At 30.9% G+C, this 27,602-nt stretch overlaps 1 protein-coding gene and 1 non-coding gene across 2 annotated transcripts; one reads left to right on the top strand and one right to left on the bottom strand.

Moving 5' to 3' along the window:
• Window positions 1-1,070: 1,070 nt before the first annotated feature.
• Window positions 1,071-2,890, bottom strand: LOC124944418 (cytochrome b561 and DOMON domain-containing protein At5g47530-like). Its single transcript, XM_047484666.1, has 3 exons — window positions 2,094-2,890; window positions 1,692-1,943; window positions 1,071-1,609 (listed from the first exon to the last, which is right to left on the bottom strand). The coding sequence occupies exons 1-3, from the start codon at window positions 2,727-2,729 to the stop codon at window positions 1,313-1,315; spliced, it is 1,185 nt and encodes a 394-aa protein (XP_047340622.1). The 5' UTR covers window positions 2,730-2,890; the 3' UTR covers window positions 1,071-1,312.
• A 12,001-nt stretch (window positions 2,891-14,891) lies between these two features.
• TRNAD-GUC lies at window positions 14,892-14,963 on the top strand. The gene has a single exon. It is a non-coding gene; the product is annotated as a tRNA-Asp (tRNA).
• Window positions 14,964-27,602: the final 12,639 nt, after the last annotated feature.

Raw genomic sequence — 27,602 nt, 5'->3', positions numbered from 1 at the left:
GACATTAAAGACGGGCTTGAAATTCGCTCCTTAGACAAATACCGGTGGGGCGGCGCATTCTCAAACATATTAGTAACATCCAATTCAATGAAAGAATAGACGTACACCGATGGAAAGCCAAGGAAAATGGGAAGGTGATTTCAAGCAAATTGTGGAACACCATCCGAGAGAAGGAACAAACAGTAGATTGGGTTAATCTAGTCTAGTGGTCAAAAGTTATCTCGAGACACCAATTCATACTATAACTTGCATTTTGGGAAAGGCTAAACACGAGAGATCGCGTCAAGAAGTACATGGAAATTCCGGATCCAAATTGTCCGTTGTGTGAAGGGAATGAAGAAACAATAGATCACTTATTTGGTTGTAATCCTTACACATCGAAGCTATGGAAGAAGTTTTCCAGAAGCATGGAAATTGTTAACCTGCCTACAAAATGGAAAGAGATAAAAAAGGAAGTCATACATAAAGCAAAGGGAAAAAGTTTTAAGTCAAGTGTTTTCAAAATCGGCTTCCGTACTAACGTCTATCACATATGGCGAGAAAGGAACGCAATGGTGCACTCGAGAATAAGAAAAGTGTAGATGAGACATGGGAAGACATAGTATTCGATAACAGCAAAAATCTACAAACGCTGAGACAAGTACCCATGACTAAGCAAAACTGGAAACTAAGCTAGAACTGAAAAATCACATTCAAAAAAGTCATAAGAACGAAAAAAATTTTAGTTAGATAAACGTTTTCAATTGTTTGTGAATTGTGTAATTCATTTGATTTAGATTGTTACGAACTAAAATTTTCTAAGCTTTTCTAGGAAAATACATAAACTCATTTTGTTTTTTTGTTTTTGAGAATTTTTAATAAAATTACGTTAAATCGTTTAAAAAAAGTCACAAATTACCATTAACCCAGATAAGGAGCCATAATTTTTATTTCAGTATTTTATCATTTATAAGGTTATAATATTAATTTATTTTTTAAAAAGACAAAAATATATTATTAAGGAAAACTAATGGAGCCCAGCAGGCCGGTCCATGATAGTCACCTGGTTCGTGTTTTCTAAAAATAATATAATATTTTATTTTAATATAGCAAATCCCTATTTGTATAACATGAGAAATCATACAACGTCAAAGTCAAAATCTCAAACAAAAAAGAACATATGAAAAAATAATGATACTATTATATTTAAAAATACAAGGACAACAAAAATAAAATAAATATCTCAACAACATAAAAATAAAAAGTGAGACAAACAGCCGGAGGCTGTAGCCATCATCCCTGTTCTACTAATTTGTACCAATAAATCGTAAATCTAGACAGTCTGCCCGTTTCCGGCGTAAGGGTATTTGTCGCCGGAAGGGGTCTGTCTCTTTCTCTTGATAACTAAGAACCAAGTGTAACACTCCAACAAGACCGCAATGACGCCGTAGGATACGATGATTCCGATGTAAGCATGTTTCCATTCCTTGGCCGGGTTCAAAAGGTCGAATCCCTTGAAGATGTTTACTATTGTGAGGATGATCACAGTGTATCCCACACCCCAATGGTAAAAGTTCCAATACATTCTATACTTGTTGTCTTTGTTGGGCCTCAACATAAGCGCAAACACCTAATCAAATCATTAACAAAAATCAATTTTAAATATTCCACGACTAAAACGTTTTTAGTGAGAATCAATAATATTTATATACCTGAAGAGTGCCGAGGCAAAAGAGGGTAATCCCTATATTTCTATGTGTGGTATTGTCTAATCCAGACTCCTCCCCGAGTTTCAATCCAGTACCCCATCCGGCTACTCCGATGATGTAGGCTGACGATTGACACGCGACATGGATATAGAACCATGCCGGATCAGCCGACTTAAACACCTTTAAATATCTAGCCACTATCGCCCCAAACGGCATCAACACTCCCCAACTGATTGCATTCAATACTCCGTGAATCTGAAATGATTTTTTTCATTAATCCCGGCTTAGATAATAAACCCATGAAAATATAAATAATCACAAATCAAAGTAATAAGTTTTGTCACAAATTAAATAAAAAAAACATTAAAACGAAAAGTTTGACTGAAAAATCATTAAAATACTTACATTTTTGTTTCTCTGTCTAGTACTAGCGGCGCCTCCATCACCCGATACAGAGCCGTCGGCAAAATTTACTCTCCCTGTTGACGCCAAGTTAGCTCCGGCCAAGTTGTGTGCTGCCGGATTATTACCGGAAAGAGGTCCAATTTGCCAGACCTGATTGAAACTAGTACCGTCACCGGGAAGTTGAAGAGTGGCATAAATAATAATCTCACTGCTAACAAATTCAGCAGAGATGGATGGGACACCGAAGCTCAAATTTCCCGGCGAGAGGGTTGAAATACCAGTGTTAGGAACAGAGGAGGTATAGGCCTGCATGTTTCCTCCGGTTCCCTGAAAGGCGACGAGCGCCTGAGCTCCGGTCATGCCAGCTCCATTGATATTGAGCGCCCATGCGACCCAGTTAGTGGAAGAGACGCCGGTGTGCCGGTAAGCAAGATCAACAGTCTGATTGGATTGATGGTAATTCCAGTGAAGGAAAGAGTTTAAAACGGGGAGAGCTGTGCAGGTGGAGTAAATCCTGTTGCCGGAGAATGTTGTGGATTGACAATTCTGAGCAGAGGATGAAGAAATCAGGAGAGATATCATCAAAAGAGAAGATAAGAACAGAATTGCTGTCGATTTGGGTTTATTATCCTCCATCGTGTTCAATCTTAGATCTTTTGATGAATTGATTCTTTGTTTTGTTGTTTTTGATTGAAGTTTGATGGGAGATTTGATATGTCTTTATAGATGTGTGACGGATGGGAGCAGGCGAGCTGCCCTTTTGAGAAAGAGATGTTCAAGTTGACTGGTTCATCAATCTTGGAAATAGGAAATAGCCTAGAAAGAAGATAATTCAATGTTTCTTGATTGAAAACAAAATAAAATAATAAGTCATATATATTTTCAAACTACTTCATTAAATTTAGTATAATAACTTTAATAATTATAACAAAAAAAAATAATAATTTTTTGAATCGAATATAAGTTTGAATCAAATTAGATCAACTACTCCAATGATATCCAATCATGAGTTTACACCCCTACAGTCGTGTTGGTTTTGTCCTTTCCCATCAAATCGGTCGGTCTCGGTCCTGATTCCTTGCCCTTCACTTCAAGGGGTATTGGGTAGGACCTTAAATGTCATTATAATATTATTATTATTAGATTATTTTTTCTTTTTTTTTAAATAGTTATTTTATTATGGAAAATAGAATGATTTGAAGAAACAATAAAATTTAGCATTATATTATAAAAATTAAAACTAATAAATTGATTTAATAAACTAATAACCTTATAAATTATACACATCAATCTAATACCATCATTAAAATAAGTTGATTTGTTTTTTATTTTATTTTTTAAAAATGGTCAATTATATTAAAAAAAAATTATAAAATTGTTTAAATACAATGATAAATAAATATAATGATAAAATAAAAATCAAAAAACATTAAAATAAGAAAATATTGAACAGCGCCTATTATCGAGGTCGTAAATTCTCGAGAGGTCGTAAATTCTCGAGAATGACATTTAACTCTAAATGATAAAAATCAAACGACTACGATTATTTAATATTTTATTAATTATAATAAACTTAATATGGTCTAATTAGAAACAACTAGAAGTAGAGTAAAGCTGAATTTAAACCTAAAAAAAATTGACCAAACCAGATTCAGCTCCAAATTTGGGATTTTCAAATATGTTTATAATATAATTCAATTTGAAAACTATAGCCTTGTTCGTTTTAAGTTATTTAAATAATTTAAAAGGAGAAAATAATGATTATGTGTGATAATTTTAAGAAAATGATGATATTTTTTGGTAAAAAGACCTAAAGAGTATTCATATATATAAATAATATAAATAATAATAATTTAAAATAGAGGTATTTTAGTATTTTGGTTAATGAATTAATTGATTTGATGGATGAGAGATGTGATAATTAATTTTGTTGGGTTATTCAAAAAACCTAAAAAAGACGAGGCCAATATGTATTTTTTTTTTTTTTTTGAATTTTGGAAAATAGATTTTGACTATAGTCTGTCGCCTAGCTAGTTTTGCCTTATTCTTGGCCGAATTGATAATAGAAAAACTACTTTATTTGACTTTAAATGATTTTGAAATAGTTTATAGTGTTTTTTTGGTTTTTAAAATAATTTAAATAAAATTAATTTTTAATTAATTGTCTTTCAATAATAATTTTACTTATTTAATTAACTAAAATATTTTATATTTTATTTATATATATTATTACTTTTAATTTTTTTAATAAAAATAATAATTACTTACTCAAAATTATTAATAATAATTATTTTTTTCTATCTAAATTTTTTTTAAAACTTCAATCCAATCCATGCCTATTTTTTAGGCTGTACTTCTATTGATTCAGTGTTCCCTATACATTTTTTTTATGATGTCATAATAGGGTATTAATATAAACATCAATATATATAATACTAATTATTATTTAATGGAGATACGAATATACTAATAATACTATAATACTATAGCAATATGTTAAAGAAATAATAAAAAGACGACAGATTCCGCGTTGATATAATTTTACTAGTGGTATTATTTATAATTAATTGAAACTTTTACTAGTGGTATTATTTATAATTAATTAATATGTTACGTCACAACTCATAATATAAGGTAACTTCTTTACATTTTCTTCTTTCTTCTATAAGAAATTTGAAAATAGGGTATTGTTTAATTAACCTAAACCCTATATCTATAGATATTTTCAATGTTTCAACTTATACAACTTATTTGATAATGTTGGTTCCATCGTTCAAATATTATATTAAATAAATCAAACAATACATAAGACATTGTCTTTGTCTCATAATTGTTATTACTTATATATTAAACTTTCACATGTATTATAAATATAATAACTAACAATCAAAACAAATTGTTAATAAATTACCTATCATTAATTCAAATAAAAAGTTACATAAAACAAATAAAATAATAAATACAATATAATATCTATAAAATTAAGACAAATAAATGATAATTTAGATGTTAAATAATATATCAAATTTATACAAATTAAAATTTTAATTGAGAAAATCCAATAATATTGTGAAAATTTTCAAATAACTCAAAATCAAGTTTATTTGAATTGTATAACGATTAGTGATGAAATAGAGTAAGTCGAACCAGTTAAATAGTGTCGAAAAAATTTCTATCAAATATTATGTGTGAACAATTAAAATTATTTTCGTTCGAGGGTTGATAACAAGGTCGAATTCTTTTTAGTTAAATGAAAATTGACCATCTACTTATATTGTCTAAAAAATTAGGAACTCGTATAAATAATAAAAGAACACATGCAGGAGATTTTAAATGAAAGATCGGTTCTAATACCTTATTATTAAAAAATCAACTATATATTGCAACTTCGTCACATTTGTTGTTAACAAAAACAAATTATTATTTATATGAAATTAAAATAAAGAAATATCAAATCAAACCATGCAACAATGGCTTACAATTTTCAAACAAGGATAAAAGTTAATTATCGTCGTCAATGAAAATTATTTTAATTAAAGAGAACTAGTCTGACACCTCACAGTCTTAATCCTTCGTTTTTATTAAAGCGTTTTTAATGAGAATCGAAAAATGACTTTTTAATCACTTAAATCGACTCTTCCATCGGGTCACCTCAGCGGGTTTAGGGAGAAATTCTCTAATTGTGAATGAGTGTCATCCTCAATATTGTTTACTTATTTTTTTCTAATTCTGGAGTATTCTTACATTTTTTTTACTTCAAACCTCATAGATAGTGGATCCAAAACAATAATTCAACACAATTAAGTAGACATTACATGTCTTATCTTTTCGATCATGAAATCTCTGATTACAAACTAAATGTTGGGGAATTTTGAGACCATCATACATTTAGCGAACTTTTACACAATCTATGAGATAAGCGGGAAAATACCAAAAAGATGCTCAATAAATTCAACCTCTTCTAATCATATGGGGAAGTCGACGAACTTATGATCCTACCTTTTATAATAAGTCTACCTTTGAATGCAAGCTAAAGGATAATCAGGTGTCTCGGGATGACCTTAGTAGACCATACCATTCATTCTCCACCAATTGACCTCGACTTGCTTCAATCTATAATCTAATTACAAGATATATTTGTGTTAAGTTTACTTATTATTATATATAATAATATATAACTATTTTTTTTAATTAAACTTTTAATTTTACGAATTTATAAATTTACAAATAATTAACTATTTTATGTAATTTTTTTTATTTTAATGACTTGCATGTACTAATTATATCTAAGATATTGATAGCCTTAAAATAACTATACAATATAAATTTCATGTAAAAGTATATTTAAAAGTTAAAGACCCCAAAATTTATTAAATCTTATACCAAAATGTTATATTTTGACATGGACTAAGTCTCATTGTACACTATTTTTGGCAAACCAATATACATATGTGGCTGAAATTGTAAAAAATAAAAAATAAAAAAACTTATCCTACTCCTATCTTTTAAGAAAAGAAGAAAAATAAGGAAAAGACATTGACTATTCCTTTGGAGGCTTATTAATTTGTAATTAAAAGAAATAACCTAATGTGAACAAATAAAATAATATTTTACAATTTCAATCTTAGGGAATCAATTGTTTAACTTTAATATTTTGGATCTTATGAAGTATTCTCTTTAACACATCTGTTCTATTATGGAAGTTTCCTAAAGAAAAAATCAAAAAGTAAAGAATAATTATTTTTAAAAATTGGATTGATACGGCCTTCATCCTATGTCAGCGTTTTCCAAATTATATCACATGCCAAATAATTACATTAATTATAAAGAATTAAAAAAATCCTTAAATAATTGTCAATGAAAATTATAGGCTACCAAATTATAAGACTAAGTATTAAGATCTCCGCGTCATTATTTGAACTAGTCGAAAGTTTGATCATCTATCTTTAATAGTATTAAATTATAAAATATTTGAAGTTGTTACAACTATATATTACATTAATTATTCTAGTGATTAATTAAGTTATAATGAAAATTACTCTCTATAAGTTAACACTTTACATTTAAACAAAACAAACAAGCCCCGAAAAATGAGATTGTACTATATGATAAATGAGATTGTACTAGAATATGCTAAATGAGATTGTACTACAATTGCTAATTGTATTATTATATGCTAAATGATTCTGAAGTGCAACACCATTGATAAGACTTAAAAAGTATTTCTTATTTAGTTGGTTTTATCTTCCATTTCTACTTTAAATCATTTTTTATTTAAAAATACTCAAATTTGATTATATTTTTACTAATTTTAACTTCAGTTAAAGGAGAATATTTTGATTTTAGATCATTTTTTAAATTTGTACATGGAAGATCATTTTTTTTATAGTGATATATAATAAAAAAGATTAATTATGAAAAAATAAAGTTAAATAATAAACAAATCAAATACATATTATATGTAAAACTTAAGTTTTTTATATTCAAATTTATTTAATAAAATAGTTACATTAATTTTAAGTACTTAATTACTGTTTTTCTTGTAACTAATTATTAGCTTTGAATTAAATACTTCATTTTATATATATATATATATATATATATATATATTTATGTCTTTTAAAAAAATAAGAGATATATAGTATTATAATGTTAAAAAAATAATTTAAATTGGAGCACGGAGCTACATGATTAAGAGTAGGGGATAAAACACCAAAAAATTTCACTAGATCTCTAAAAATATGCTGGTATGTAGACAAGAAATAATGTGATTAATTTGATCTCGATCGAGAGGAAGTTCATGAGGGTAAACCACAAATCTCTACGAGTATTATCAATTCTATAAGGTTGATTTAAGGAATCATTAAAGTTAGACCTAAATTGAATGTTATTACTTTTGATTAAATTAGTATAGCGCAAAAATGTTGGAGGCTCGTTTTTCGACATAAAATGTTGCGGAGGCCATTAAGGGGTGCAAAAGGTGATAAAACGTCGGAATGTGACGAGTTTATTTTGACTTCTTTTTAAGAAGGCATGGTCTTTCTTTAAGTTTGAAATTATGGAAACAATTGATCATTTTTATCGTTTATCATCATTTGTTAAGAGTTTAAGAGTTGTAACTCTATTTTGATACGTGTCTCATTTGTAAAGCTATAGGGACTATGATGTGAAGAACTTTAGGCCTATTAATCTCGTTTTGTCTCTCTATAAGATTGTCGCAAAATGTTTGGCCAACAGGTTGTAGAGGGTGTTAATGACAGTCGTATCTAGTAATCAGATGACATTCATCAAATGTCGTCAAATATATGAAGCCATATTAATAACTCATGCGTGCATTGACTCAACTAATTCAATATGTGACAAATGTGCTTTTGTCAAGTTAGACATCGAAAAAATTTATGATCACGTCAATTGAGAATTTTCGTTAGATGTAATGGACAGAATGAGAATGGGTGCAAAATGGATTGAATAGAATAGATGACAAGTGCATTCCGAAAGAAAAACTGCACCACTATCTCTAGTCCTGAGGCACCAACATAGATTTTACCTCTCGATGGTTATATTTTTTGTCATTGTTAATGAGAGTTCTCAAAAAAAATTCGAGAGTTCTTAAGGGATTAGACAAGGTGATCTACTCTCTCTTTTCTTGTTCGTCGTTGTTATGGAAGCCCTCTCAAAAATTATGATTTTCATAGAAAACTCGGGACTCATTCGTGTAGTGAGTTGTGAGTCAAGAATATATCATTTTGTAATATCACATTTTCTTTTCATTGAAGACACGCTTTACATGGTTCAGGCTATCTACATGAATTTTAAACACTTTCGAGATATTTTATGATTACTTGGTGCATATTTTGATATTTGAGTTAATCTTAATAAGTTAAACAATTTTTTTTCCAGATTTTTTTTAATAAAAGAATAATTAGGTTTATAAATGTTTGGGGGCTTAGAATTGGTGTTCTTCCATTAACATATATTGGTATGACATTGGGGGCTAAATTTCGATCCAAGCTCTCAGAATTCGATTATCACTAAAATTGAATGTAACTATCTAGATGGAAAAACAAAATAATCTCGAAAGGGGATCGATTAATCCTCATTAAGAGTGTGTTGTCTTCTATGATCACATATATGATGTCTTTATTCATTCTCCCTAATAGTGTGACAATGAAAATGAAGAGAAAATGTGTAAATTTCTATGAGATCATATAGAGTTCAACCAATTGTTTACTTTTAAAGAAGGAGATCATATATGATGTCTTTATTCACTCTTTAAGATAAAGAAGGAGATTAAACATTATGAAGAGTTCGTCCCATAATAGAGTTTACTTTTGGTAGAACGCAACCAATTGTTCATGTTTGAACAAAAAGTTGTGCATTGGCAAGACATGGATAATTTGCATGCGTGACATTGCTATAATTTGTGCGCTAAGATAATTACATATAATTTTTGTTGGAAGAAATTTTGGGAGTCAAAAGTTTCATCAAATATCTTATTCTTTGGATGAAGTGTTATTCGCGATGGAATTTTTACGGATGATATGTGTATGAAAAAAGTTATATTGTAGTTAATTTTTATTGTATGTGTCATGGGAATTTTGAATTGGTAACTCACTTATTGTCGAGAGATGACTAATATTTGGAGTTTTTTTTGAAGTATTACTAAGATTAGTTGGGTGATGCCTGAGTCTTTGGATAGTTGTTTAGAAGTTTGGATTGATGTCGTTGATATGACAGGCATACATATTTTGGTTACCATCTCAATTATTTTTTGATGGACTATCTAGTTGGAGAGAAATTATCGAACTTTTAATGACTAGTCGAGAGTTAATCGTTTTCTCGAGAATTTATAAGTTCGATAACCTATTGACTTAGAGTTTTTTTTCATGTCATACTTTGTCGTTGTACAGTACTGACTCTATGAATTGGTTGCTACAGTATATATTATAGAAAAACGTGAAAACAAATTTTGGCTACCCTAATTTTAGTTTTAAATTTTTTAAAACAAAATTGTTTTTAGTCATATTTGAATCCATAAACAAATAATATTTTTTGTTTTTCAACAAATAAAATTATTTTCTTGAACCAGACACTTTTATGTTAAAAAATAGTAAATTTAACTAAAACTCTTAATTTTGTCTAACAAATAAGCTGCCATGTGTTCTGGGCTTACTCCATGGTCGGCAATGGTATTGTGCTTAAACAATTTTTAAAAGAAAATTAAAAATACTAATTTTATGATAAATAATTTATGCCCTGGTCTTAATCTTGTTTACATTGGCGGACCCAGAAATGTTTTCTCGGGGGGCCAAATACATAGTAACAACGTAGCATTTTTTTGGCAATCAAATAAATGCATTTTCTAATTAAAATTTACTCGGTAATTACATAAAAATACTAACAAACACAATTACAAAATACTAATAAGCACAATTATTAAATTATTTTTGTCCATGAGTCGGTACAACGACAAATTTATTCTACGAGATTCCATTTGTTGAAAATATTGCAATATTGGCTTATTTTCAATTGTTGAGAAAATATCATTCTCAACATATACAACTAAACTATCATTCATCCATTCATCTCTCATTCGATTACGCAAATCAGTTTTCACGGTCTTCATTGCAGAAAAAACTCTTTCAACGGATGCAGTTGCAACTGGTAAAACTAAAGTCAACTTTATCAATCGATAAACCAATGGAAAGACTATATGTTTTTCTGTTGCAACCAATTTCTGAGCAAGAATTCCCAAGTCTTCAATTGAAGAAAATTGAGGATCATCCCGCAAATTAAATAAGTAAGCCCGAAGTTGTTATTCCAAAAATAAATAATCACTGCCTGTGAAATCTTCGGGATAAATTTGGCAAAACGAATGAGTTTACGAATATCAAATTGGGAGAATGAATTTCTGGGATGAAGACATGATATGCAGCCAAATAATTCTTTAGTATTAACTTCTGAAAAACGATTATTCATTTCTTGCATAATCAAGTCAACAACCTAACATTAAATAATAAATAATAACTATTAATAGATAATAAATAATAACTATTAATAGATAAGAAATAATATTTATTATACTTGACAAAAGATTTCCACACGATAATGATGAAGATTAGTGATGAGTTCTCATTTTCCTCTCCGCCTACCATTGTTATCAATTATCATATGCTCATTCATATCAAGTATTGAGATCGAATGTAATTGACAAAAACTGTTAACTTAATCCAAAATATCATGCTATCCATCTTCTTTAAATTTTTGTAATTAATTTTTCGAACTTGCAATCAATGACATGGCTTGAACTATATTTTGATATCCTCTTTGTAGGAAAAGTGGCAACTCACTTGTAAATTCCAATAAATATTTCATCAAATGCAACACAAAAACAAATTCCTAAAAAATTAACTATATAAAAAAATATGAAAATCTAATTTAATAGATTTAAACCTAGTTTTATGAGAATATAAAAAAATATAAAATATAAATAAGAACAAAAATACAAAAACGTGATAAACACATATTATCAAGTGAATAGACACTCGAGATTACGATTATAGAATATTAATGTATTTAAAAATAATATATCAAATTCTTTATTTGAATACCGAACAAAACTAATGTAACTATTTTAATTTGTTTATTAACATTAATTTATATTTACTTATAAATTTTTGAAATAATTTAAAATTAAAAAATATAAAACATTATTATTATTTTAATTTTTATATTTTACCCTTATTTATTAATTATATTGAAATAAATAAAAAATAATGTATAATTATTATATAAATATAATTTTAAAATAAATAATATTATTTACATTATAGATAAATTATAATAAATAAATTAAAAGTGAGGTCAATATTTGATTAGCTGACCGTTTAATTACAAAACTGGACTAAGAGTTACTAGTTAAATATATGTATATATAAAAATAAAATATCTTAAGGTTAGGGAGGCTACACCACCACTACTTGTTTATGTTCTAAAATCCCATTAGGTCCTCTCATGACAATGGGTATCCATCCGGATGGGTATACAGTCGGTAACTAATATCCCATTAATAACCAAAATTTTGGAGTCAAAATAGGGTGTCTATTTTTTTTTATTTTTTTTTTTAATTTTTTTTTGTCAGTACCCATTTATTAACCCGTTAGTAACAAAAATGAAAAAAAAATGTTTTTCTCCAATTTAATTCAAACAAATGAGTGTCTCTGACATATTATAATAATATGAACGTACATATTTAATTGATTAATAATTAGAATTTCATTTAAAAAAAATTTAAACCTTTTTGAATTTAATATTTTATATTTTTAAATGATTATATTTCATCTCTAAATTCATGATAGAATAAATACATTAAATTAAATGTGTCCAAATGTTAATAAAATAAAAAAATATTAACCAAATAAGAAAACTATTAAACCGATTATAATTATGTTAAATGGACAAGAAAATCATTAAAGGAGTAATAATTAAGTTAATGGATAAACATTAAAGATTAAGTTAAACGAGCTAAAAATATATAAACTGGTAAATAAATTTAATAGATAAAATATTATATATTTATAAAACGGGTTTGAGTTCGAATACCCAGAATTCTAAACCGATCCGATTTTATCGGGGCTTGGTCCCGTTCGATCCACAAACCAGAAAAGTTGTCAAGCGTAGGTCCTAAGTGGTCGTCTCATCATAAGGCATCACCGGTTTTTTTACAAGGATTAAATACATTTATAAGTGACTTGCTTTCTCATGGTTGAAAAAATCATTAAAGTGGATCTGCCGTGCTTGTTGAATAATATGAAGAATAAATGTTTCATTATGATTATATATATTCATAAGGTTCTCTTTTTGGTTACCTAACAAAAATATCTTTGGTCTCTAGTCTCAACCATAGACTTTTATTTTCTTTATTCTTCTCCAAACAATAAATTTTTTTAATAATTTGTCAAATTTATAAAAAGAAGGCAATTATGGAAGCATTAAAAAAAGAGAAACAATAAGTAACTAGTAAAACAGAGATCAAAACAATGCATTCTCTCCATTGAGATGCTCTCATAGATTCCAATAGTCCTAGATTCAAAATTTCATTTCTCACTTCTGTATTTTCTAAGATATTTAACTTTCAAATTGGATAGATAAGTTTTCAATTTTTTTTGTTTAAAATATAGAAAACTAGCGTGACATCTCACCGTTATGACCTTCCGTTTCTACTAAGAATCGAATTTTGGTCTCTTAGGTCGACTCTTTTCAACGGACCATTTTGGTGTGATAGATGTAAATTAATTTTACTTCAAGTGAAAATCAAACCCGTAATATTTTTACCTTTTAAGTTAATTTTTTCCATTGAGTCACCCCAACTAAGTACTTGTACATTGATTTTAATATCCCAATATTCTAATTTGGTTGGTAAATCAAGTATTTTTTTAAAGGAAGGAGCATATTCCAAAAATTATATGAAACAATTAATTTATAAATTTCATAATTTATATTTAACATATATATAATTTATATTTTATAAATTTATTTTTTTATATTTTAATATAGATATATTTACATTCAATTTATTATTTTATATAATAAATATTTACTTTATCATTCTCATAAATCATTAATAAATATTAATAAATTTAAAATATTTTAACCATACCAATACAATAATTTAACTAATTATAAAAATAATTATAGTCATCTCTTTTAACATTACTGAAACTTTAGACTATATTTTAAAAATTGATGGTAATCATTTTAGTAAATATTAAATTATTATATTGTTATGATTAGGATGTTTAAATTTATTAGTAATTATTAATAATTTATGAGAATGATCAAATAAATATTAATTATATTATATAAAATAATAATTTTAATATAATATATCTAGATTAAAATATAAATAATTATTTAAATATATATAATATAAATAATTAAATTTAGGATCTATTTAATACTAAGTTATAAATGTTAAATATTAAAAATTAAATTTTTAGAAAAATTTAAGTTAATTTAAGAATAAATAAACCGTACTAATTTGAGAAGTTGAATTCACTTAGATTGAAACCACAGGTCCAAACGAGGCGTCAGAATCATATACTGTTTTTTTTTATCAAATAAATGTATACATAGATTTAGTCCTTAAATTACTTAGCTAGTTCTATAATATATCCCAAGCTTATTTAATGTCCAAAGCATCTGCATAATCTTAAAATCAAACAGATTAATCCAAAACAAAAAATAAATTGACATTACTAGTTATCTTCATACTCACCTATCAATAGGAAGATATCCAAGAAAAAGATTCTAACCAAAAACTTCAAATTGTGTATAATCTTAAATATATTAGTAACATGTTTCTTAGTACATTTGTTCAAATTTAATAAAGTTATCAAAATTTGTATTTTAACAATGTGACATCAATATTAATGTATTTCAATTTTATGAAAAACAAGATTTTTAGAAATACTTTAGCTGTTTTGATATCACATTTTAGAATAACAAGTATTTTGATATCAATTTTAAAATCTCCTAGTATAAAGGATATTCATCGCATGTCATAATTAGTGTCGGTAAAAATTTTATATTCTAATTAAGTGAAGATTGAGACACGTTAGTTTGTTTTATGATTTCTATGAAATAATTGAATTGTCAATAAAAATGAAAAAACTAGTAAATGATTTTCTAGATTCAGAGCATTACATTGTGCAAAATATAGTTTATTAATTTTTTTGTTTTTAATTGAAAATTATTATATAATTTTATAAATACTAATAATTAAATCTTAAATCACAAGTCGTTGTAGTATAGTGGTAAGTATTCCCGCCTGTCACGCGGGTGACCCGGGTTCGATCCCCGGCAACGGCGTCTTTTTTTTCTTTTAATGCAGTCTCCAAAAGATGATCTGCAAATGCCCATATTATCTTTCAGTTCTAGGCAAGAACCTTTTAGATGAGTGAACATACATATATTGTACAACTTATATGTGTATTCTAAGCTTGTTGATCAAGTGTGTATACAATAAAGACATGACATTAACAAGATGATCTGCAAATGCCCATATTATCTTTCAGTTCTAGGCAAGAACCTTTTAGATGAGTGAACATACATATATAGTACAACTTATATGTGTATTCTAAGCTTGTTAATCAAGTGTGTATACAATAAAGATGTGACAACAATGATGACCTTTGTTAATCTTGTTAATGTCATGTCATCAGATGAAGAAAAACCTTCATAAAAAAGGCTTTCGGATAGATAAAAAAGTAAAATCCAGATTATTAATGTTTTATTTGAATAGCAACATGTGTTTTCTGAATCCTACTTCAATTGAGCTATCATTGACAATGTGGTACTGAGTCATCAATGCAATTTAGAGAAAGAGACAATATTGGATTGATAATAACCACATCCTTATAAATCAGTTTCAAACACCAACATTACAAATAATTTCTTTTTATTGTCATTGAAGTTTTTCTCCATTGTTTGAGGAAAAAATAAAAATATAATTGCACCAGTCGAGACCAGGTCTGTACCATGGCAGGGGTACTATTCTACCACTAGAACACTGGTGCATTTGTTTAAGTTACTATCTATTTAATTATCCGTACTTATCACTAAACCTTCATCTCACGTACCTATAAACATATAGAGTTTAGGATACTCGATTTTGCTTATTTTGATTTTGCAGTATCGGTCATGACTCTGTGCCTTTAAGAGAATATTTCAAGAGAATCCTTGTTTCCTTTTTTTCTTTCAAAAATGTCCTTCCTAACTAGTTTAAATTCATCAGTAGGTGATTTCAATCTTTATTTGTGGACATATGACTTATGTTTTTGGATAAAGAAACATTTTTTTGTTCCCCCGTTTCTATCCTTGTTTATCTCTTTTATTTTTTGAGATTGGAATTAACTATGATCTTTTGGAATGAATCATGATGTTTTTAGATTCGAAATGTATTCAGGGCTAGGCATTGGACATTTTTTCCATCCTTTGTGATGATTTTTCTTTCATCAAGGAATAAGATTTATTTTTTCCCCAACGCTCGAGATATCAGCTCTAAATTCGATTTCGTGTATAAACGATTATTCATAATCATAACCCTCGAGGAAAGTGGTCAACATCTTGACGTTTTGATAAAAGAGTGCACCTTAGTTTTGGTTGCTCGGCCCTAAACCGCATTTATTGAAAGTCCAACCCATCATACAAACATTTGGGAGATGTTTTATCAACTTTCAACTTTCAGCTTTGTGTTTTCATTTTTCTCTTTTTTTCTTTTGTTGGATCGCGGGTATATCTAGTAGAATTGGTAAATCCTAGCTTTTGTCGTAACAATCAAGATTAGAGTCTAGGTAGGCAATGAATGGTGATCTCAATAACTCAACCACTTGAGTCGTTTTCTTTTTTCGTACCCGGGGTATATATTAGAATCGATACATTCTAATCTTGTCGTAGCAATCATGACTAGAGTTTGAGTGAGCACGAATGGTGATTTCAATACCTCAACCAACACATGAACATTTTTTCAATTTTTTAGAGATTTTCGGATTTTATTCTGGTTCTCTTTTTCGCATTTTTCATTTTTTTGGTTTTATGTATGAGTTTCAAACCTCTTATTTTTTAACAAAAGTAACGATGAAGTGTCATTTCTCAATTTGGGACTCTAGGCTTCACTTTTATGAGATTTATTCAGGTTCTTTTTCTTCAAAACTTTCGATGGAGTGTTACTCTCAGAATAATCCCCTACGTGCAAAAAATATCTTATGACTGATATCTCTTGAATCGGGGTTATCGTGAAATTCTTTGTTTATTTTTTGAGAATATCACTCGAAAAGAAGCGACGCTCTTAACTTTGACCCCTACTTGTTTCCTAAAATCCGAAATATCGACTCTAGGATTAGACTAGAGTTTTCTTCCTTTCTTAAAATATTTTCTTTCTATTGAGGAAAGGGACTATGGTTTTATTTATATAAGACCGGGCCCGCAAACATGCTGGTTGCCTACGTATCTTCTTTCTTTTATTTTTTTTTTCACCGAGAAGAATCAGGTCTCCGTAGTTCGAACATGAGTCATTTGTTCATGTTGCAAGTTATACAAAACTTGGAATTGGATTATGTTGAAATAAGTTTCTTTCAAGGTCAAACTTCAAACCGTTCTACGCATGTTTGATATTATACAAAATATCTTTTAAGCGCATCAAGGTTTCTTGGTACAATGAATTCTTTGCCTTCTACGTTAGATAGGCGGGCAACTCCTTTAAAGAGGATTTTCTTAAGTAGGAATGTTCCTTTCTATTGTGGTCGAAACTTGCCCCTTGTGTCTAGGAGTTCTTGGGTTCGTTTGAGAACTAGATTACCTTCTTTGAGGTTTCTAAGTTTGACATTCCTATTGAAGGTGGATGACATGTGTGTTTGGTAGGCTTGGGTTTTACATAAAGAGTTTAACCTTTGTCCTTTATTAACGTTAGTTGGTCATATCGAGACTTGAGATAGTCTTCTTCAATAACGTGGTTCTCTAAGAGTATTCTTAGAGTTGGAATCTCGATTTCGATGGGTTGTACGACGTCTATGTCATAAACTAAAGAGTATGGAGTTTCATTCGTCAAAGTTCGAGCGGTTGTACAATATCCCCATAAGGTGTGTAGCAACTTCTCGTGCGAGTCCTTATACATGTTGGTCATTTTCTTGATGATCTTAATCACGTTTTTGTTTACTACTTCGACCGCACCATTTGTTTGAGGTCTATAGGGCAATGATTTGTGATGTTCGATCTTGAACTCGTTAAGAAATTACAACACTTTTCCTTGAAAGTGTCGACCATTGTATGAAATTAGGGCACGTGGAACTCCATATCTAGCGATGATGCTAGTTTAGATGAACTTTTCCACCCGGGATGTTTTCAAGACCTTATAGGAGACTATCAGGATTTGGTTATAACAATCCTTATCTTATGAGACTATCAGGATTTAGTTGTATCCTAAAAATCAGTCCATGAATGACAACAATTCATTACCTGTAGCACGGTCTAACTAGTATGTTGATGTGTAGGAGCGGAAAATGATCTTTAGGGCTGACCTTGTTCAGATCCCGATAATCTATACACACACGTATTTTCCCGTATTTTTTTAGGATGAGGACTACATTGGCTATCTAGGTAGGATATTCTACTACATCAAGAAATATAGATTCGAGTTGATTTAGGACTTCTTCTCAGATTTTATTCATGACTTTCACTTTCATCCATCTGAGCTTTTGCTTTACTAGCTTAACATTAGGATATAGAGGAATGTGATGTTGTATGATCTTTGAATCAATGCCTGACATGTCCTTGTATGACCAGGAAAAGACGTCTTTGTTGGTTTTCAGTAGATCAACAATTTTTATACATTCTTGGGGGTTTAAACTTTGATCGATCATTACGATCTAAGGATCGTTGGCCATGTTTAATTTGATTTTGATTGTATTTTCTACTTCGGAGACAACTTCGTCCTCAGTTTCTAAGAAGTGTTTGATTTCGAAGTATATGTTAGAGTAAAAGGAAAGATAATTTTTACTCTCATATATTTGAAGTCTACTTCTTTGTTACATTGAGGGGTTTATTACATGTAAGAGAAGATGATTTAAAAAGATCATTATTTTTAGGCTTCATACAATGTAGAATATTTAACATCGCTCTACACATGAGAGGAGAAAGAGTTATACTTTTGTCGATCAAAGTATCGACGGATGAAAGGGAGTCGGTTTCTTGAGAACTGAGAGAGCTAAATTCTTGAGCTGGATCAGTTGTCTTGGGAATCCGAGCCAAACTTTCAAGGACATCTTTCCAATATTATGTTCTTTTCCTAATCACAATAACAGAAGGGTTAGGATTATGAGGAAAATCTGAAAAGATTTTGAGACCTGGAAAATGTCTCTATAAATCTGGATTGGTAAAGGGTTCGGGGAAGAAAAAGCATATGGTGCTTTGTCCCTCTCAGATGAACTTTCCATTCAAGGTTGATAGAACAACTATGCGTCGTTTAGATATCTTTTTTCGTGCGGATTTCTTCGATTCCCGTATGTTGTGTGGAATGTGAGAAAGTGATGAACAATAAAGTATGAAAAAAGGATGAAGAGAGACTTGTTATTATCAATGATGAAAAGTTTACAACAAATGAAAAAGACTACAATTATAAAAATGTAGAAAACAAAAAAATGTAAACACCTAACATAATTAACTGTAACTTTAGATTAATTGTTATGTAACGAAAATTAATATAAACCACAAACAATTAATGGTTGATATTAATTCCTATACTAAAGGCAAATCGTTACAAATCTCCACATTGCCTTAGTATCACCCAATAAGAAAAGCCTTATGAGGCTACTTCCAACTGTCAACATTTAACAAGTCCAAACAATGAGTGAATTTGTTAAGTGGGACCGGCTTTGTGAACATATCAGCAGGATTATGATGAGTGTTGATCTTCTTCAACTTGATTCTCCTCTCAGTATGAAGAAAATGATAACGAACATCAATATGTTTGGTTCTATCACGATGCGCTTGATCTTTGACCAAATAGATAGCACTTAAGCTATCACAAATAATAACTACCTGATCATGATGGATACCAAGGTCACTGATTAATTCTTTCAACCATATACCCTCCTTGTCTGCTTCCGTTAGTGCCATATACTTAGCCTCGATAGTGAACAACATCATAGTCTACCATAGATATCTACAGAATAATTTGAGTCCGAATAACCAGTTACGAGAAACTGGTTATTACTCCCATAAATGAGACCAACATTTGATGTGCCTCTCAGATAGTAAAATATTTGTTTTACCGCTTTCCAATGTTCCTTACCATGTCGAGATATAAACCTGCTAACAACACTTACTGAATATGCAATATCCGGTCTAGTGCATACCATGTTATACATTAAACTACCCACCGCACTAATATACACTACATGAGACATGTGTAACTTCTCCACTTCAAACTAGAGTGCGAATGCAGACAAATGATCATTAACAACTGCATGAGTATTTAGATCTTTTGATGTACTCATCCCAAAATGAGGAAATATTTTTAAAATATAACTCTTCTTTGAAAGAAGTAGTTTCTTTTGAACTCGATCTCTTACTATTTCCATGCCTAGAATTTTTCGTGCTCCACCTAGATCTTTCATATCAAACTCGGAACTAATAAGGGCTTTCAACTTTTGAATCTCCGACATTTTCTTGGCTGCGATTAACATGTCGTCTACATACATGAGTAAATAAATCAAAGAATCACCACCTATTTTGTTGGGATAGACACAAAAATCATATGCACTCCTATTGTAACCATGTTCAATCATGAAATTGTCGAAGCGTTTATACCATTGTCGAGGAGACTATTTAATTCCATATAAAGACTTCTTTAGACTACAAACATATGTTTTCTTACCAGGAACAAGAAACCCTTCAGGATGACTCATCAATATATCTTCCTCAATCTCACCATGTAAGAAAGTCGTCTTCACGTCTAATTGCTTGAGTTACAGATCCTGTTGTGCTACTATAACTAGTAGTACTTTAATAGAAGTGTGTCGAACTACATGTGATAATATCTCATTGGTACTACGCCTTTCTTTTGATTGAATCCCTTTGCAACTAGTCGTGTTTTATATCTAGTCCCTTCATCACTAGAGGTTCCATATTTCCTTTTGAAAATCCATTTTCATCAAATGACTCTTCTCCCTATAGGTAAAGTAACAAGCTCCCATGTATTATTCTTGTGAAGTGATTCCATTTCCTCACACATGGAAGTAATCCATTGAGCAAAATCATCACCATTAACAGTTTCACTATAAAAAGATGACTCGTTATATATGATATCATTAGCTACGTGAAGTGCATAACTTACCATTTTTTTAGTATCATTCATAGAGGGACTGGTTGTGCTACTTTTAAGACTAGTTGAGATCTTTCTTCCCTCGATTGAATGAATTAACCTGTTAGGAGTTTTATTTTGCCTTCTAGGTCGTGTAACAATATTAAATTGACTTTTAGGTAATCCAAATTGATAAACTTCCTCAGATGGTTTATTAGTATAGTGTATCATGTTAGTTGTTCCTTGAACTGGAGCCACCTCAAGCTCCACCTGTTTCTCGACACTATCATTTTCTTTAGAAAATGATGGCTTGATAAAGGAGTTATGTATAAATATCTCATTAGATATGAAATCCCTACTGAGGATTACTCTACCTTTCGAAGATGACTAGATTCTATATCCCTTGACTCCATCTCCATAGCCCATGAAAATACACTATTTTTCCCTTGGTTCTAACTTTCCTTTATTAACATGATAGTTAGATGTGCACCCAAAGACCTTCAAATGAGAATAATCAACGTCGTTACCAGACCATACCTCATAAGGTTACGAAGACTGAACATACATTGCTTTAATAAAAACTTGTTAGTTAGTGACTTTTTCATGTACAAAGCCTCTAAGTTCGACCACACACCGATTGTGGTATTTTTATCTAATACCTCAGTAATCACTTTATCAGCCAGACAAAGTAAAATCATTGAGTGTGCTTTCTCTTCTAAGACCTCAAGCTAAAAAGTGACTTTACTATAGGTAGAATCCTTTGCAGGAACTGCTATAACTTTCACCTTGTCCTTTGACAATGGTGCCCAAACGCCTTGTTGTTTAAGCAAGGCTCGCATTCTGATCTACCATAGACCAAAGCTATTTCGCCCTATGAATTTTTCGATTTTCAAATTAATTGAAGACATCTCATTGAGGGACTGGTTGTGCTACTTCTAAGACTAATTGAGATCTTTCTTCCCTCGATTGAATGAATTAACCTGTTAGGAGCTTTAATTTTCCTTCTAGGTCGTGTAACAATGTTAAATTGACTTTTAGGTACTCCAAATTGATAAACTTCCTCAGATGGTTTATTAGTATAGTATATCATGTTAGTTGTTCCTTGAACTGGAGCCACCTCAAACTCCACCTGTTTCTCGACACTATCATTTTTTTTAGAAAGTGATGGCTTGACAGAGGAGTTATGTATAAATATCTCATTAAATATGAAATCCCTACTAAGGATTACTCTACCTTTCGAAGATGACTTCTATATCCCTTGACTCCATCTCAATAGCCCATGAAAATACACTATTTTTCCCTTGGTTCCAACTTTCCTTTATTAACATGATAGTTAGATGTGCACCCAAAGACCTTCAAATGAGAATAATCAATGTCGTTACCAGACCATACCTCATAAGGTTACGAAGACTGAACATACATTGCTTTAATAAAAACTTGTTAGTTAGTGACTTTGTCATGTACAAAGCCTCTAAGTTCGACCACAGACCGATTGTGGTATTTTTATCTAATACCTCAGTAATCACTTTATCAGCCAGACATAGTAAAATCATTAAGTGTGCTTTCTCTTTTAAGACCTCAAGCTTAAAAGTGACTTTACTATAGGTAGAATCCTTTGCAGGAACTACTATAACTTTCACCTTGTCCTTTGACAATGGTGCCCAAATGCCTTGTTGTTTTAGCAAGGCTCGCATTCTGATCTACCATAGACCAAAGCTGTTTCTCCCTATGAATTTTTCGATTTTCAAATTCATTGAAGACATCTCCTTGTTATATAACAAATATTGAAAAAGTAATCGAATCTAACCCTCTCTAATACCAATTATTGTGCGGAATGTGAGAAAGTGATGAATAACGAATTATGAAAAAAACAAATGAAAAGAGAGACTTGTTATTATCAAAGATGAAAAGATTACAACAAATGAAAAATACTACAACTATGAAAATGTAGAGAAAAAGAAAACATAAACACCTAACATAATTAAGTATAATTGTAAAATAATTGTGATGTAATGAAAATTAATATAAATTACAAACAATTAATGGTTGATATTAATTCCTATACTAAAGGCAAAACGTTACATCGTAGGCCTTCCTTAACTAATTAAGGACTGATTTCCTATGCTCGATAGAGTACATTAGGATTTTCCATATGGAAATGTTAGCATTTGTTCTTTTCATTTGACTTAAGAAACTGTTTCCTAGTTAAGAGCTCAGGGTCATTTTCCCTTCTGTTTCCTGTAGGAATTGGGAGGTAGATGAAATATTGGGCTATGTAGTTTTCATGAAACTAGGTTGGAAATCCATTCCACCATGTGTTGCCGTGATGTCTATCAGGGCATATTGGGCAGTCGTTTTTTTATGTCCACCATTTAGAATTCTCACCAGAGTGGGCTTTGGACTTCAATATGGGACAAGGATCGATCATGTTGATCTTTAGATCGATTTTATGGAGTAGGTCCAGTAACACATTGGAGTCAAGGGATGCTTCATTAGTGGTGGACATATTGACTTTGTGATTTGGTAGCGGATTCTTTGTTATTTCTGGCTTGGCGATTACGTTAAGATCGATCAAGTCGTGGAACAGGTGTTTGAGGGAACTATAGTTGTCGGTAGCATGGTCCTTTGCTTGGTGGTAGTCGCACCAAGCGTTCTCATACTGTCCAAAGAATGGTCTGTCTATTCTTAGGGAGAGGGTTTGATGAGATTCTTTTCTTGGAGAATCTTTATCACTTGACTTAAAGGCATTCCTAGGTCATTAAAGACTCTATGAGGTCTAGGTCCCTTTGAAGGCGTGACATTGGTAGGAGTGGTTGTACCTACCTTATAATGTGGAGGCTTACTTGGGCTCGCCTTTTGAGGCGATTACTCCTACTAGGTAGTGGTTACATGGTGTACTTCTATCTTTTCTTTTCTCGGGAAACGACTTAGGGGTGGGGTAACTTTGACTGCATTTCCCTCTTTCTCTTATTTCTCGATTGCATCATCAATTTTATTTCTAGGCTTTAGTAATTTCTTCATATTTTAGAAGGTTTTAACGGCAAATCAAATAGAATATCGTCCATTAATATTCAAAATCATATAGATTTATCGTTGTTCACTCGGGAGGGAATCGATTCCTCGACGACAACTTTCCATATTTCGATAAACATGGAGAGTTTCTTATTTTCTCCTTGTTTGATATTTTTCAACCTCTTTTATGGTTGTTTGAAATTGAAATGCATTGAGAAACGTTCTATGAACGTTGCAACCAGTTTCTCTATGCTCCGTAGATAGACTATCTTTTGTTGGTGATACCAACGTAGAGAAACGTCATCAAGGTACAGGGGGAATAAGTGGAAACCAATTGGTTCTCCAAGTCGCAATAAGGTCATTGTGGAGGCATACATTTTGAAAAAGACTGACGAATTGTTTTTTCATATGTAATTAGAGAGAGCTAGAAGCTTGATGCCTCCCAAAATAACTTTTCGTTCGGTAGCTTTTGTAGCGTCTTTCCAATCAAGATGTTCTTTAGTGCTTTTTCCCTTAGCTATCTTGTTAAGTTGGGCTTGCATTTCTGTCTACATGACTTGATGTTGAGCCATCTAGAATTCATATTTCGTTAGAGTTGGTTGGTCAGCCGATGTAATTTAATTTTTTTGTAGTCCTAGTGGGTTGATTACTTCTTTATGTTGTACCTGTGTGGTTGGGTTGATATCCTCTTTAGAGTCTTTGTAGAGAGAGACTTCCTCTTGAGCTTATTGAACCGTAGGAAGGGGTTAATGGGGGGTGAACATAATCGGGATTGCCTGGTTAAGAAATCGATAAGAAGAAGGTATGTTTTGGGATGTAGACAGAATTTTCTAATTAGCTAAAGAAGCTATGATCAACGCGAGTTGCTCCGCTACATGTTGCAAATATGCCTTAATTTCCCTAAATTCGTCATAGAGACCATTTCAAGTATTGGAAGTTCTTCTGTCATCTAGTAGCGTATAAAATGTTCGGTTGGATCTCTCTTTCTAGGGACCGTGACGGCATGTTACAGTCGTGGACTATTGCGAAGATAAAGAGGTGAGGGATTTGTAGTTGTAAAAAAGTACAAATAAATGAATATGCATATAAAATGAATCTTAGAGAGTGAGCATCTCTTTTGAGATTCGATAAGTAAACATAGAGTTGTTTATATAAACATACTCGCTTAGTTTGTTAAAAACAAAATTCTCTTGTTGATAGTTTACAGAGAGGCTCTAAAAGAGAAAAAGTTAGGGATTACAGACTCTTAGTCGTATTATAGCCTGTCCCCACACTGAAAGCTTCCTCCTCTTTATTTTTCTTTACCTTCTCGTATTCTTTGAGAATGACGGTCAAGTAATTCTTTTGCTCTTTTAGGATACCCATCTAAGAGGCGTTGTGCCATTTCTCAAGTTATCTCGTATAATCCTTATGATCAATTGACATGTCTATAGCGATGGTATTTCACGTGTAAGAGGTCTTGAAGTCATGACCAAACTATTTATAGAGGTCGTGAGTGTAGTAGGAGGTAACCCATTCTAAGCCCATAAGTATTATCATGGGTTCATCATTATGTATTCCATTTTTTGATGGGATACCATGGGAGCAAATCCTTAACTTCATCATCATTTTCCACGAGAGGTCCGGGTGAAGCCTTCCTCATTATTTGGTATTGAAGAGAAGGGGATAAGATGTCTTTGAGACATACTAGTGAATGCGTCCAATCTTATCAAGCAACCAGATGTAGAGGATTAAAGGTGAGCCTCTTTTGCTCACAGTAGAGGTTAAGAATGAGTTATTCAAACCCATGATGTTTTAGCCAATATGATACCCGAGGGAGGGGTCTTTGCTTCCCCTACACATGTGGTATGATACCTCTTAGATTTTGGAGGATGGCTTGTAATCTTCCAGAGCTATGAAGAAATGGGCCAAAAGGATTGTCATCGTCATCAGGGAAGATCCCATAGTTAGGGGGACTTATCCGTTCCTGATTTCCATTTTGGTCCATTTTGGGAAATTAGTGATATTTTTCTTGAGGATTGTTTCAGATGTTGTCTTTGTATATCTTTATTCCTATTGTAAGAGATTTCTTAGGGGCATTGATTCCACAAATGGCTTCAAATGCATAACATTTTTTTGTCCATCATGAGGGTAGCTCAAAATTCCTCTATGCTTGAACATATAGACCTTTCTCTCATATAATAAACTCGTCCTGTGTGGCTCTACCTCATTTGTATCTGCACCATAAAGGTGAGGTTTATTTTAAAGTTCGTAAACCTCACGGTAGGAGTTAGTTCATAAATCTCATAGTTAAACTCATTTTCGTGGAAACTTTCAATCCATGGGATTAGCTCGACATCCATCAGCATGGGCATGTGAGATTGGAAATTCAAAATATTTACAAACATGTTTTTGTTTGAAAAGAATGAACATGCTTGAGACGCTAACTTAGGATATACATGCATACACATAATACATTTATAGTAGTCACATAAAGGGTTGTAGTGACGAAGTTTTAGTTGTTTGGGCACGACAAATAACCGTTTGGTGATAGTAACCATATTTTTTTCAAAGGACATAAGAGAGTATCATTCATCAATAGTGGAGGGGTAAAAATGCTTCCACAAATAAGGGAATATCAACTCAATTAAGAATTCCCCCACCTCCATAAGTCTTGCGCCCTATCGAACGATTCATCGCCAAAGGGTGGGGTCGATCCCGTGCATTCTACTTTTTCCTATCGCAACATCACTCAGTTTATAACAAATTTTCATTCCTAATTGAAAATCTTTGCACATAAGTGTAGAAGTACCGATCCCGGTCGAGTACTTCATTGCAAGTAAGAAGAGGGTGATGTACCCTTTACACTTAAATGCTTAAAATAGGATAAAACTTATGCTTCTTTTAGGCGTTCTACCTTTCAAGACAAGCTTATTAAGTGGAAAACGTGATACAAATATTTTAAAAGCCAAATTTATGTTTTCAAGTTAATCATTTAATCCCCAGTAGAGTCGCTAAAAAGCTATAACACCTGGAAAAAACCCAATTGAGTAGGTTTCACAGAAAAGCTTGAGGTTCGAGAATTTCAATCTCGATTTGCGTGTTAAGAATTTATTTAAAAAAAATATTTAAAATGTTTTCAAATGATTCCTGACAGATTTTGAAATTAATTAAAAATAATTAATTTCGGGGTTCAATTTTAAATAATCTGGGGATTTAAGGTAATCAAATCACAATTTTATTTTTTAGAAATCCTTTGATTTAAATTAATTAAACATAATTTATTTAAAAGATTATTTATTTTGAAATAGAGTCGCCAATTGATTTTTGAAAATCAATAAAAATTGGCATATGTGTACAAACCTATTGGTCATAGTTTTCTTTTAGTTCGTAGTTTGGTGATACTTAGAAAATAGCTTTCGCGCTTTATTCTTTGTACCCGTTTTAAAAATGGTCTCTACTTATAAAGTTGTCTTTTTAAAATCAGTTGTATAACTTTTGAGTTTTAATCAATTATTCTTTCGGTCCTAGTCATGTTTCTAGGTTTTAACGTTATTCAAAATATTGAAAAACAATATTTAAATGATGGTACCGTTGCTGATGATAACCAGGGAGGATTATACATGAAGAACATCAGTCATTTTAAAGGTGTTAGGGTT

This window comes from Impatiens glandulifera, chromosome 7, assembly GCF_907164915.1.
Source record: "Impatiens glandulifera chromosome 7, dImpGla2.1, whole genome shotgun sequence".
NCBI lineage: Eukaryota > Viridiplantae > Streptophyta > Magnoliopsida > Ericales > Balsaminaceae > Impatiens > Impatiens glandulifera.
The sequence above is the reverse complement of the archived record's forward strand: the minus strand, read 5'-3'. Positions and strand labels throughout refer to the sequence as shown.